This window comes from Mixophyes fleayi, chromosome 10 (assembly GCF_038048845.1).
Source record: "Mixophyes fleayi isolate aMixFle1 chromosome 10, aMixFle1.hap1, whole genome shotgun sequence".
Taxonomy (NCBI): domain Eukaryota; kingdom Metazoa; phylum Chordata; class Amphibia; order Anura; family Limnodynastidae; genus Mixophyes; species Mixophyes fleayi.
Window position 1 is genome coordinate 37,186,287 of NC_134411.1, and position 14,439 is coordinate 37,200,725.

Consider the following 14,439-nt stretch of genomic DNA (forward strand, 5'->3'; position numbering starts at 1 on the left):
ACAACTTCTCTTCTTCTGTATGTTGTGAGTAATTCTCAGTGTTTGTATTTATTCTGTACGCATTGGTAACTGCACAGTACAACTTCTCTTATTCTGTATGTTGCGGAGAACTCAGTTTGTGTTTATTCTGTACGTATTAAGAACTGCACAATACAGTGTTTCCTGTTCTCTAGGTCTTCTAGATTCTTACTATCTATTCTTTGCTCATTAATTTCCACAATGGGAACACATGGACATGAATATAATAAGTGCACTAACCCTTGTCAAATACAACAAAAAATTAATATAAAATTCAATACATTGTAGGCAGAAGTGCACTGTGCTCCCTTACATATCAGAACAGTTTCACCAACCCAAGATAACATTAAGTTGCTCACTGAATGCGCTCATATTTCCTGGAATGTCTGTCCCACTTTCAGTGTCACTGATGTGTAAATATATTTCTTCATTAACAAGAATGCGGTTCTTAGCAGAATTTATCCTCTTTTAATGATTTAAATCAGAGCAAAACATTTCAGTATAGAGCGACAGGTCATTACGTCAGCCTCCATTGAGCAGTACACTACAATATATAAGTACTGGATACTAGTCATTTGTTACTTTCAAAGAGTAGATTTTATTTGCACAGACTTTTAATAGAGTATGTTATTATTCTCTCAGCTTTACTGTGTGCTTGAGATCTGGTGGATCTTTAGAAACAAGACCGTGTAAAACCATCCTCATAAAACCCTTCAGGAGGTGAAAGACCAACACCAGCCGTAAAACTGGGGGGCTGTTTACATTTAACAATGACAGCGCTTGATGCGGCTACCGCTCACAAGACCATCGCAGCCACTTCTGCCGTGGACAAGCCACCAAGATACTCGTCCGCAGAGCTCGCCCTACGCTGAATTTACAGCAGTCATTACAAGCCCAGGCTGGGAACAGGTGCCGACTCTGTTTACAAGTGTATACATTTCAAGTGTTAACCGCAGTCTGGGAGGCGACACACACCGGGGACTTGGGGCCAAAGGAAAACCAAAAGCTGTCTCCAGTATGAAGGGTCCGAATAGAGATTTCAGTACATTAACAGGTGTGAACAAAGTGATTTATCCCTTGTATGTAAACATTGCTACCACCTAGTCCTGGTGTCTCTATGTACTAACTTTGTAGTATTCCTATTGTCAGCCTGCTATACAGTCATTCCCTTATTAAAGCTTCTCAGACTCTCATTGTATTCACCAGACTCCTGTAGGGTGTTATATAGTCTATAGATCAGTATACAGTCTATAGATCAGTGAGTTCCAGTCTTTATGGCGTTGTGAATACACTGACATACCAACAGTGTGATTACTTGCACCGTGACTCACTAATCTAATACAATGTTACATATTGTAATAAACAACATCGTAATTAAGATTTGCTTTATCGGTAATAGAAATATTAGTTAATATATATCATCCTTCTCCATAATTTTATCTACTTTTAAAGTCATTTCTCCAAACACACTGATTGTAAAATCACTGTAGAAAACTGGAAAAACAGGTCTACCCGAAGACTATAACCTAATCCGTAAGTAATGCAGAGTAGAACCAACAATGCAGGATAATAATGTATACTGCTACAGCTTCTGATGTTCATTGAGAAAGACATTGAAGATTATCTGTAGTCGGGGCTATGTTCTTGAGCAGAGTCACTAATAGGACGGTCTGTTAGGGGAAGCCGTGCTTGCAGAGAGAAGCAAATTTTTGAGATACGAAAGGGACGGAGCTTCGTCAAGGAACCGGACAGTGGATCTCGGAGAAGTGAAGCCAAGAGAAGATTATTAAAAAGAACCAGTTAGAGGAAGGATATGAGAAGATTTCAAAGACTTTCCATACTTCCCCAGATGAATGTCAAGTCCATTAGAGAGAAATGGGCAGAAAATATGGGACAACTGTGCCACAAATTTGTCTAGAATAGACTGATCACAGACAAAGGTCTGGCCGGAAATGAAAAGGTGCTTTATTGTTCAAATAAATAACTATTTTTTCATTAATGAGTGGAACCAAAAATCAGGGCTATCCGTTCCACCGCACAAGCGTGAACCGGGCGGCTGGGTGCGCAGTGCCACTGAGATTGGCCTGACAAAGCGTTAAGTTAACCCTTACCACTCTGGAAGCAGTATCGCCCAAAGCGGTAACATTTTAATGGCGAATTGTGGCGATAGAAAATCAGTCTTATCACTTTAACAAACAGCTGGCACCTGTAGTACCACAACACCTGGAGCATGCTTTTTGTCTTTTTTTTACACCAATGGGTCAAAAAAATGTGTCCAATTTCTCATCAAATCAGTCAATTTACTGACAGTTGGCAACTACGGTATATTGGATGCACTTAAAGATGGCAGCGCTCAGTGAGTAACTTGTAAATAACGTTCTGCGTAAACACAGCTGTCACGTCATTCATTGAAAGGTAAGACAAACACAATTCCCTCTCCCCTGTAAAATAGCAGAATGTTTTCTTAGGTTCATGTTAGTTCAAAAAGACTCTTTCGTTTACGCTATATACATTTTCATTTGCTACACAAAATAACACATAGCATCATAACAACACAACACACGGTACAAAATATTATGCTGAATAAAAATAAACAAAACAGGATGCAGCGAGGAGGGTTAAATGTATAATATAGAACCAAAAAAGAAATAGGAGCTTTAAGATCTTAAACAGGGGCGTAAATGTGTAATTTAATAAGACTAAATATTAAAAAAATATAAGAAGTCACCAGATAACGATAACCAGATGGCGTCACGTACGAAGGATACCCCCGATTCCACCCAGAATTTGTCACGTTTCACTTGCTGGTGTCAGTTCACGGTCGTGCTATCCGATACGTGCAGGAACAGAGATATTAGGTGCTTGTGTTCCGTGCCGACGCTTTTTATTTTTTTGTGTACAACTGGTGCAACAACTTATCGCTGTATTTCCAGCCTCACACTTGTGTCACAGAAATAGGATGACATAAAATCCAGCACCTATTTCTGGAGCTCGGAATCCAAGAGAGACAAAGAGACCATTCTGCCGATTTGCTTTGTCAATCCACAATATGACAAGTTTAATCCCCTGGATTGCGGTATTTTACTTGCTTTAGGAGACATCTGCAATGAATGAAAGGCACAGGCTCACCTCTGTCCCGTGGCACGCCCGGACTTGACATATTAATGTCCAATTTTTAATAATCTGCTGCATATAAATGTGACTTCTGCAGCAGCCTAATTAGTTTATTAGTAAGAGCCGCTGTCACTGCGCTGATGATGTAACAATGGCAGAAATAAACTTTCCCACGGACACTTCTCACCGGAAGATCACGTAGAAAACTTGTCAGATGTTGAATGGGCTCCACAAATTCATAATCTAATATTGAATTTGAAATATTCCAACGTCCTCGTGGACTAGGTTTTTGCATGGTTATAAAAGCCAATCATTATGCGCTTATACTACTTGTCTTCCCAAGTCGAGAAACATTGTGCTAATTAAAAAAAACTAAAGAACCTGCAATACCCCTTATAGCCACTAGGGTGCAGCACGCATACATTCCATCTGTATCTCTACTGTACAAAGTAGTTTGCAGACTATATTAAGATCAGATTCATGTACATCCTCCACAACCTGCTCTGACTTACCCTCGGATGACAGTCCTTGTATGTTTATGCCTTTGGCTGCCAGGAAACTAAGGCAGGCATCAATGTTCTCAATCTAAAGAAAACAGAAGGTGATAGATTAAACACAGGGCGGTGACAACAGGAGCCTCATTGTTACTGAGAATTACACATTGCACAAAGCAGAGACGACATGGGATCTGTGAAGTCCTTATTTACATTGTTTGCCAATGGCACTAGCGTTTCAGTGCGCAGTACCACTTCTCTTATTCTGCAATATGGATATAGCCCTCACAATACGTTCTTATTTGTTGTATGGACAACAGCACAGTACCACTTCTCCTGTTTTGTTTGCTGGGTGTAATTCTCTGTATCTGTTCTTATGCTGTACGAATGGACAGCAGCTCAGTACCACTACCTTTGTATTGTATGCTAGATGTAAATCTCAGTATTTGTTCTTATTCTGTGTGTATAGACGACTTCTCAGTTTTACTTCTCTTGCTCTGTATGCTGGGTGTAATTTTCAGTATCTGTACTTATGCTGTATATATGGAAAGCAGCTCAGTACCATTTCTCTTCTATTGTATACTCCAAAAACATACTGGTGGGTTAACTGGCTGCTGTTAAATTGCTCTTAGTCTCTAACGGTCTGTGTGTGTATGTCAGGGGATTTAGACTGTAAGCTCCAATGGGGCAGGGACTGATGTGAATGAGTTCTCTGTACAGCGCTGCGGAATCAGTGGCGCTATATAAATAAATAGATGATGATGATGATGATTGTATGCTAGATGTCAATCTCAGTATTTGTTCTTATTCTGTGTGTATAGACAGCTACTCAGTATTACTTCTACTGTTATGTATGTTGGAAATAATAACAACACTATTGGACTCTGTGGATAGTACATAATAAACCAGGAGAGATCACTATGACCCTTGACATCTATATTATGAGCAGATTAACTTCTGTCCCTGGGAATGTATAGAAAATACCGGGAATAACCCTTCTGGGTAAGCGAGTTATATTGCTATAAAGTAGATGGGTTAGGTGTGGTTGCAGATTGCAGTAGATCCCATTTACCCGTAGACGGGGCAGACTGGCATCGTGGCATACAGTTGGATATTCATCTGTTCTTGGCATTGTTGTGGCACTGACTTACACAATAGACAGAGTTGAATAGGAGCGGTGGGACTCGGGGATTTGAGGGTAAATTATTCCATCCATGAGAAGACTGCTGGAGGGACCGGTCGTCTTACAGATGGATCGAATACCAAGCATTGTGTTTCCACAGTGCCACAAAAATAGATCAGCTACAACTGTCGCCCACAACCGGACCTGAACCATTAGTGACAAGTGTCCCACAGTCTGCACTAACACCAGCAGATTTATTGAATGCCCTGTACAACATGTACAGGAAGAACATTAGGAATAATGTAACTGCAGCGAAGAGCATCAAAGTGACTTTCTCCAAAATAGAATTCACAATACAGCAATATTAATACAGAGTAACAAAGCTTCCAGCTTTCCAGTCTCACTTTGTATTTATCCCTTTAATGCTGAAAGGAATAACTGAGCCTAATGATGTAAAATACATCACTAAAAAACACAAAATAAAGAAAAGGCAACATAGTAAATGTTGCAGGAGGGTGTGTATAAGCCAATAAAAGAAACAGCACCTGAATATCTAACAGCGCCTGAGTAACTAACAGCGACCACAATAACTAACGGCACCTGAATAACTAACAGCGCCAGAGTAACTACCAGCACCTGAATAACTAACAGCGCTACAATAACTACCAGCACCTGAATAACTACTAGCACCTGAATAACTACCAGCACCTGAATAACTACCAGCACCTGAATAACTACTAGCACCTGAATAACTACCAGCACCTGAATAACTACCAGCGCCTGAATAAATACCAGCACCTGAATAACTAACAGCACTTGAATAACTAACAGCGGCACAATAACTAACAGCACCTGAATAACTAACAGCACCTGAATAACTAACAGCACCTGAATAACTAACAGCACCTGAGTAACTAACAGCACCTGAGTAACTAAAAGCTCCACAATATCTATTGGCCCCTAAATAACTAACGTTGCCAGAGTAACTAATAACCCGAATAACTATTTTCACCACAATAACTAACAGCGCCACAACAACTAACAGCCCCCGAATAACCAACGGCGCCACAACAGCTAACAGAAGCGCATCACAACAGAACATACATCACAACTGCATTTTTTGTTCCATGTGGACTAGAATTACACAATCAGAGTGTTCATACTTCTGAAACAAGCAACGCAGGGATGTTTGTCATCAGGAAACCACGGTACCCGGAACAGACAATAAGATCAGCCAGTTTATCATCAGTGTAACACCAGAGAATGTTACCCTGACTGAGCGCATCCTCACTTCAGTACACCGGTGTCTTTACAAGTCTTTGTTTATTTCATATATGATCTATTGTGCAACAATGTAATCGTGAATAATCTGACCTCAGAATACACTATGGACAAACATACAATCACAGAAGAAATGAGATTGACAGCTGTCAATCATCTCACCGACAGTCGAGAGATAGCCATCACCACTCACCATTTGTGATCTGTTCTTGGGGCAGCCATTGATGTCTTCAATCTTCTCATTTGCTGATGAAAAACAGAAGAAGAAAAAAAAAAAGAGGAGATGAAACTGAAATATCCAGTTCTCACATTGCAGCATAAGGAGTAAATGTGTGAAACACTGAGAGCCGTCCAGAGAGGTGGGGGGATTCCACAAGAGCAGCCCACCCCAGACAGCTGAGGAAAGGTCATCTAGGAAAGGGAGACAACTGTTCCTGGGTCTTACAAATCTAAAACCGTCCACAATCCAGGGACTATGTGATGTCCAGAACTATACAAACGTATCGATACAGTATCTGCTGGCTTTATACAGGTCCGTATAGTAATAGAGAGAAACCAAACTGCAAATGTGAAGAAATATTTTACTAACGACAGTGTTTAAACTGCAAATATTCTCTATATAAAAAGTAAGGTTCCATTGTAATCATGTATACAATAACAAAATCATTTAACTTTTGTACAAGATTTTAGTAAAACACATGAAAACAGGTCAGCAGACAATAGTATTCTTATATTTATGATTATAGCCGATACCGCTGCCTGGTTTGGAGAAAATTTAAAAGGATAATGTCATTCAGCCTTCCCTCCCCCCAATTAGTGAAAGGTGTGTGTGTGTGTGTGTGTGTCTTCAACAGGAGCATTGTGGGTAATTACCAATAATGCAAAGCCCCACAGTTCGAACATAAACAGTGCTGGTGGAGCATATTCTTCAAATTCTCCAAGAGGTGCTGTATGGGGGTCAGTACAACCTTCATTAACAAGGGTCTTGGTGACTAGAACTTGGGAAGGGGGAGGGGTTTCAATGGAGTTAGAACTTTGCCCCACTGCCAAATTACCACTGAAATCGGTGGGGATATTTGCGTGACTTTACTAATCAATAACTTGTTAAGACGATTTGCTCTCAGAATTCTGTTTTAAGCGGTGTTTATGTGTGTGCCCAAATATAAGTACAATACACTCATGCAAAAAATACCCGCAAAAAAGTATTCAAGGACAAGTTAATGGGATCATTTTCGAGCATGCCTGAAAATCTGGTACCTCGATGACTGCTGTACCTGTATCTACTGGCGGCAATTAGAAGCCTTTGTAATCTGACCACGTTGCCTGGGGCAGAAAGGCTGAATCTGTCCACTATTGCCACCCACCTATCTGTGGCCAGGGCAGGAATGGTTGGTGTTGCTGGGGCCAGCGGTGGGATTGCCCTGTGTGTGTGGTCAGTAATACTGAGGGAAGATTAGTCATGTTTCAGTATAACGTTCCGTCAACTAAAAAAACATAAAGGCTGCACATGTGATGTCAATTAAGACCGTAAAAAAGTGGAACAGACAGCACAATAAATTCTCCAGAAAACTCACTGTGAGGTGATGACAACAAATGAATACACAAGGACAACACTGCAAGGACTTATCAATGCCTCCTATAAACATCTACAGAAGGATAAATTGTCCCTCGTAGCATTTATTATTTCTTTATTAACGGTTATATAATTATATAGAGGCTACATATTACGCAGCAATTTGCAAAGAATATTTAATCTCTCACATCAGTCACTGTGTCAGTGGAGCTTACAATCTATATTCCCTACCACATGGTCGCACACACACACATGCACAAGGGTTATGTCAGACATCAATGAACCTACCAGTGTGTCTTTGGAGTGTGGGAGGAAACTGGAGCACCCAGAGAAAACCCACGCAAACACGGGGAGAACATACAAACTCTGGACAGATAGCTGCTGGTCAGAATCCAATTCATGGCCAGGGCAATGAGCCAGCAATGCTAACCACTGTGCCGACAAAACAGAAAACTTGGAAAGGTGGCAGATATACTAAAGCAGATTTGGCCAACCTGCAGCTCAGCTGCTCTTACCGGAGCTCTGAGAGCCTGGCACGGCATGCTGGGACTTGCAGTTCTGCAACAGCTGTCGAGTCACCTCTCTGTACTAAGGGATTACACCTGCAATGGGTACTGACAGATATCTCAATCCATCTCTTTCTCGCTTTCCAAAAACGCTGAATATTTACAATTCACAAAACTGATGTTTCACTTCACAGCCAGCGTGGGATTTGCAGGCGTGAGGGGTCACACACATGTTTTGTACAGGCTGCGAAAGGGTTACGGCAATGCCCTGGGTGGTTTTAGTTTATAGAATTCTCCCTTTCATCTTCCACTGACAGCGCAGTGTTTTATAATATTGCTGTTCTAGGAACCTCCCATGTAGATACAGATCACACAGATTATAGAAATGCCCCCCCCCACCCACTCCACAGCGATCTGTGATCCAGCCTCACACACAGCAAACACACAGGTCAGATGCAACAACTCGGGAACAAGTTACAACTTCCCCATGTGTAGTGCGTACCTGTCATTATGACTCTATATGTAAACAATGCAGAGGGAGAAATCTCTATAAACACTGTCTAAAAATAAGGGTTATAGAAGAGAACAGGCTGAGTTCATCGTTACAAATCACCTTGTAAGAAAAACAAAAACATTGTTGTCTTTTATGGTTATTTAATAAGTCTTTACGATCTTATTTGTGAGTGTTGGTGCATCTGCTACTGTTAAACCCCCCTCAGAATTAAAACGTTTGCCATGCCTGCTGTTTGGTAGATACTACCCTACCTGGTGTCGCTGTAACTGGTCATTGTCCTGTCCTGGATTTTAATTCCAGTGTGACAAGACGACAATGGTGCCAGAGGTGGGATATATTTCCATAGGTAGAGGCGCCCCAGACATCACAAAACTGGAATTCTGCTTGTAACATGAAGGGGGCTATTTAACCAGATCGCTCCGTCATGAAGATTTTCCATCGCTGCTTATCGCAGTAATAGAAAAACTTTTATCACACAATTTAACAAAGAAATATCACCGGGGCTGCTTAATGATGCTCAGCTCCCCAGCGATACTGGTTGGTGCCAGCAACAGCCTTCACTGGACAGGAGGCTGGATCTAGGGTTTTCTCCTATTGATAATATTTATTATGGATGAACCTATCTTTTAAAGCAGGACAGACACAGAGCAATCAAGCAATAGACTGTGTGGATCTCTAGACCATCACCAAATCCAATGACCTAATATGACAGAAAACCAGGTCCATCCATGACCACGAACACTTTGTGTTCCGGCCAACACTGGAGAGACCTTACTACTGGCAAATAAATGCATCACACGTACGTTCCGACTTGCTCACTGGCCTGGTTGATCTGTGGTGCGGCTAAACGGTCACATAGCAAAATTAAATGATGGATAGAGATTAGGGAGTAAATGTATCAAGCCGAGAGTTTCCAGCGGGTTTGAAAAGTGGAGAGGTTGCCTATAGCAACCAATCAGATTCTAGTTATCAGTGATTTAATACATTCTACAAAATGATAGCTAGAATCTGATTGGTTGCTATAGACAACATCTCCACTTTTCAAACTTCCTGTAAAATTCTCAGCTTGATACATTTAACCCTTGATCTCCCTACTCAGCATCCACAGCAGGTTGATATCTAGCATTGTGGGTGTGTTTAGACAAAAGGACAAACAAATTTAGTTCTCGTCTGATGTTTACGAGACGCCTCTGTACTCAGTACACAGGCTCCGCCCACCGTGTGTCACATGATTTATTTTGAAAGTGTTCTATGATGCAGAAGAATCAGTGAAGGTAAGCACTCCCAGATTAGAGGATCGCCTTATAAATACACAGCGCCCTTTAACATACTGTGGGTATTATATAAATAACTGTGCATGTATTTACTCTCTACGTGTACACCTATGTGCACAGTACATAATCCTACACAATCTAGCACAATAGGGCAGTCACTGTTGCAGATCCCCAGAGATACATGGACTATATTGAGTCAGTGTAACTGTTCTTATATAGTTGTTTGGCAGTTCAAAAATAAAAAAAAATATGTAAATAACAATGTACATTTAAATTTATATGAGTCAGAAAAACCTTAAAAACTTATGGAGAAGATCCACAAACAGGATTAAGGGAGATTTAGATATTAAAGCAGATTGGAAAGTTTTTGATTATTCACAAACAGGAGAAAAATCTCCTACATGACTTTCCAATTCTTACACATATGTACGTGCTGGCATTGAAGTAGTTCGTCAAGTTTGAGAAGGAGATAAAAAGGTCTAGATATATATTTATAGATATAAAATTATAAAAAAGAGAAAAAGCACAATTATCACTCACCCACAACCTGGATGATGTCAGCCAGCAGAACTCCGTCAGTTACATCTTGCTGCAGGTCTTTAATCAGACGCTTGTGCCCAGATTTTGCCAGGTAGTGGTTCGCCCAGTCCGTATAGATCTAAAAAAGAGTAAGAGACTTTAGTGCCATCCGAGGAGACCTCCCTTCTCGTTACGGAGACGGGATCCAGAAAGAGCAGAGATTTAACAAAAGCGCATGAGACAAGTGTAGAGCCCATTAAAATTCAGGACATGTTACAAATCTACATTCACTCTCCAATACCAAGTCCTTTTCTTCCACTCAAATCCCTGAAATCAGAGCTTAGGATGAGTTAAAGAAACCTCAGTGAATGGGAAACCTCAGCCCGGGGTGAAACCAAATGCTTGGCCGCACCAATCCTTAGCTTACAGCCCGGCTTTCACTGCATTGCTGGGGAGATTAGCAGCTCCCTCCCTCAGCAAAGGGCTAATGTGTTTGTTTTCAAACAACCCAATCACCACATGGGCCGTGGCTGTAAGCTCACACGTTGTGTCCCCCCACACTGCACCCATTTTGTCTACAGCCCCCCCCCCCCCCCCCAAAAAAAAAGATTCAAGCTGCAACGCTCCCAATGAGCAGACACAGGTGTATTCCCAAAAAGCATGCTATATTTAAATTGTGCAGCATCCCTTACTGTCACAGGCTGCTTAGTCTGTGACAGTAACAATATGCACCACATATATGAAAACTGTAGCAGCAAAGTGCCGAAAAAAATCAAGAGCCTATTCTATGGCACCTTATAGGTGGTGCAACTTAAGGCAAGCGATTCCTAACCTTTTATTTAAACCTGGTCCAAGGTTAAGTTTATAATAATAGGTTTTCTTTTACTTTAAAGAGTCAACTACGCAGTGGTTGAATTCTGCATTGTTATTAACTGTACGTCCAATAAAAACTCATGGGGGCAAACAGATTCTATAGATAAACAAAAGAACATCCTTAAAAGGATCTTTCTATCATTTCCTCCCATTAACCAGCTGTACAAATATCCACACACTAAACAGAAATACACAACGACCTTAGAGCGATAACAACAGAGGTTTATATAACTGGGAAGCAGACAGGACTGTCACAAGGCACCATACACAAAGCATGTTCTGCATATTGACAAAATGCTGTTTGCTGTCCAAACTTGTTAAACATTCAACAGTAAAATGATTTAGGAATGTAAGTTGTTGCAATGTAATGAAACCCATTATCTACAAATCAAAGATGTCACTGACCGAAGCAGTTGTAGATTACTACACAAGAAAAAAATCACTGGAAGGACCCTGTAAATGAAAACTTCCCAATATCTTATATGATGTCTCTTAGGCAACGGGTTAGATCTTAAAATGTAAAAATCTAGGTCTAGTCATTTGTAGAATTCATCTAAACGTAGACGGGGCAGCCATTGTATTAATTATACTGCAAATGGGTAGAATTATCAAACTTTCTGAAAAGGAAAAGTAGATGTGTCGCCCATAGCAACCAATCAGATTCTAGCTGTCATATATCTAGTACAGTTTAGAAAAGAACTAGAATCTGATTGGTTGCTGTGGGTAACACCTCCTCTTTTTCCTTCTAGAAGGTCTGAGAAATCCACCCCAATAAGTTCATTACCATTAGTGCCTCAGTCATATCATTGGTGAATTTATAGGCTGTACTCTCATTAACCTAGTGACAGTCATACATCATCATCATTTATTTATATATATAGCGCCAACATATTCCGTAGCGCTTTAATACATGGTATACATGGTATAGGGCTGGCTTCTGCGCTTTGCACTGAGCTTGAACCAGCGGAAACGAGCACACGCAGGTACCGCACCCAGAGATTCCCATTCCACCGCTAATGGAAAAGCAAAACATTATCAAAACAAAAAAAACAAAAAACTTTTATATATATAAAAATATAGCAGTAACTATAATAAATACATGATATAAAAACTAATATATCTAACCCAAGAAAATAAGATTTATTATCTGGGGTAAGGGCAATAACCCTATTCATTGTCAAAGCCATGCACTAAAAAAATTATTTAAATACCGACGCGATACTTGATCATTTGCTCCAACAGGAAACCTCTTTTCGCCGCCCTTTGATAAATATACCCCACAAACTGTAAATATTACAAAACAAAGATTGTGATCCTACTGGACAGGTCCTTCATCATCATCATCTATTTATATAGCGCCACTAATTCCGCAGCGCTGTACAGAGAACTCATTCACATCAGTCTCTGTCCCATTGGAGCTTACAGTCTAAATTCCCCTACATACTTCTTTACCCTGTTTCAATTTTATGTCAGGATCGTTCAACTGGAGGAACCAGACCCTAATTCTTGGCCACCCTCAGTAGATCCTATTATGTTACATTATTTACTCTGAGTAGTTGGCCCATGGGTGTATAGTTACAGCATAAATCTGGACCATCCACTGTTGTCTGTAATAACTGTACACATCTAATAATTGTACAGTGTCGCATAAAATATATAATAAACTGATAGTGACACAGATCTTTGAAGTCACTACAAGCTTCCTAAGCAGCAGAAAGAGCTGCAGACTATACCACACTGTGACGGACAGCAGGGCCATCTTTTCCATTGGGCACGATGGGCAGGTGCCCGGGGGCCCCATGGGCAAGGGGGCCCCATAGGCAGGGCTCTTAATTAGAATAAATAATTCTGTAAAAGAAAAAACCTGCAAAAAAAACCTTCAAGGGTCACTGAGCAAGTACATCTATCTATCTCTATCTCTATCTCTATATATCTATATCTGTATCTCTACATATCTATATATATATATAATATATATATATATATAGGGGCCCTGGTGCACTGCTTTGCCCGGGGGCCCATAATGTTGTTAAGATGGCCCTGACGGACAGGAATCACTACAGTACAGGACCCTGATGTATCGAGTACAATATAATGTAAGATTAAAGGGACAGTCTAGCTACGTGCATCATCCCTGGATCACACAACACAGCACCTGCTGGGAGAACTGAGCAATAAGATGATTCACATTAGTTACCTTCTACAGACCACTAGGATGGATTGTTCTGCTACACACAGCTTCATGGCGTGCTGTAATCAGGCGCTCTCCTCATTGTTTCACCCCTGCGAGGGATCTGTAGCCTTAAGAAGCGTGGGTATATTTTTGAAGTGTGATGTCATATTGTGCGGTGGTGCCAATAGGCAGGGAGTGACAAGCTCGCAAAGGATAATAACCCCAGGCTGGTTTATCAAGGACACGCAGCCTGGTCACTGCACGATGACTGTTTCCCCCCCAATTACAAGGTGTCACGTTACTGTAACAAGGATCCTGCCTGTTCCATTGAAAACACATTCCCCAGGCCATACTCATGGCTACAGACCACGGTGACTCAGGCTCTGATGACTAGGGTACAGTCATTAGTTATCAGGGGGGTAACAGAGCTTGCAGCCTGCTCCTCTATTCTCAGCTGACAGGGGGCTGTCACAACAATTGCATCCATGAATATGAATGACCAGTTCAACGCATGTTGTGGAATAGAAAAGGTCATGGATCCTCGGTCACTTCCAAGAAATCACATTAATAAAGATCCTGTTTGACTAATCATATTGTGCACCCGATGCCATAACAACATGGCTTTATAATTACACAACGTACAGGGGGAAGGAGTAAGAGAAGAGTGTCCACACACTCATCATCATCATCATCTATTTATATAGCGCCACTGATTCCGTAGCGATGTACAGAGAACTCACTCACATCAGTCCCTGCCCCATTGGAGCTTACAGTCTAAATTCCCTAACACACACACACACACACACACAGACAGACAGACAGACAGACAGAAAGAGAGCTTACTATGAACTGACCTATCTGTAATACAAGACATTATAATAACTCAGACCGGTTACTAGTAATTATTCTATATAATGCAGCTGGAATAATGACTGGTGCTCTTAAACTGCCCTTAAAAAGGAGAAAAGTACAATTAT

At 40.9% G+C, this 14,439-nt stretch overlaps 1 protein-coding gene across 7 annotated transcripts in view; it reads right to left on the reverse strand.

The window, feature by feature from the left end:
* The window catches only part of NAV2 (neuron navigator 2), a 157,509-nt gene that overhangs the window by 93,008 nt on the left and 50,062 nt on the right, over positions 1 to 14,439 (reverse strand). For 6 of the 7 annotated variants that reach the window (XM_075188435.1, XM_075188431.1, XM_075188432.1 and 3 more), the window contains exons 2-4: positions 10,438 to 10,555; positions 6,224 to 6,276; positions 3,645 to 3,717 (exon numbers count right to left, since the gene is read on the reverse strand). In XM_075188435.1, coding sequence (XP_075044536.1) covers positions 3,645 to 3,717; positions 6,224 to 6,276; positions 10,438 to 10,555 — 244 coding nt within the window. Of the gene's footprint in view, positions 1 to 3,644; positions 3,718 to 6,223; positions 6,277 to 10,437; positions 10,556 to 13,486; positions 13,554 to 14,439 lie in introns of those variants that run through there. The other variant, XM_075188436.1, reaches the window with a different exon arrangement.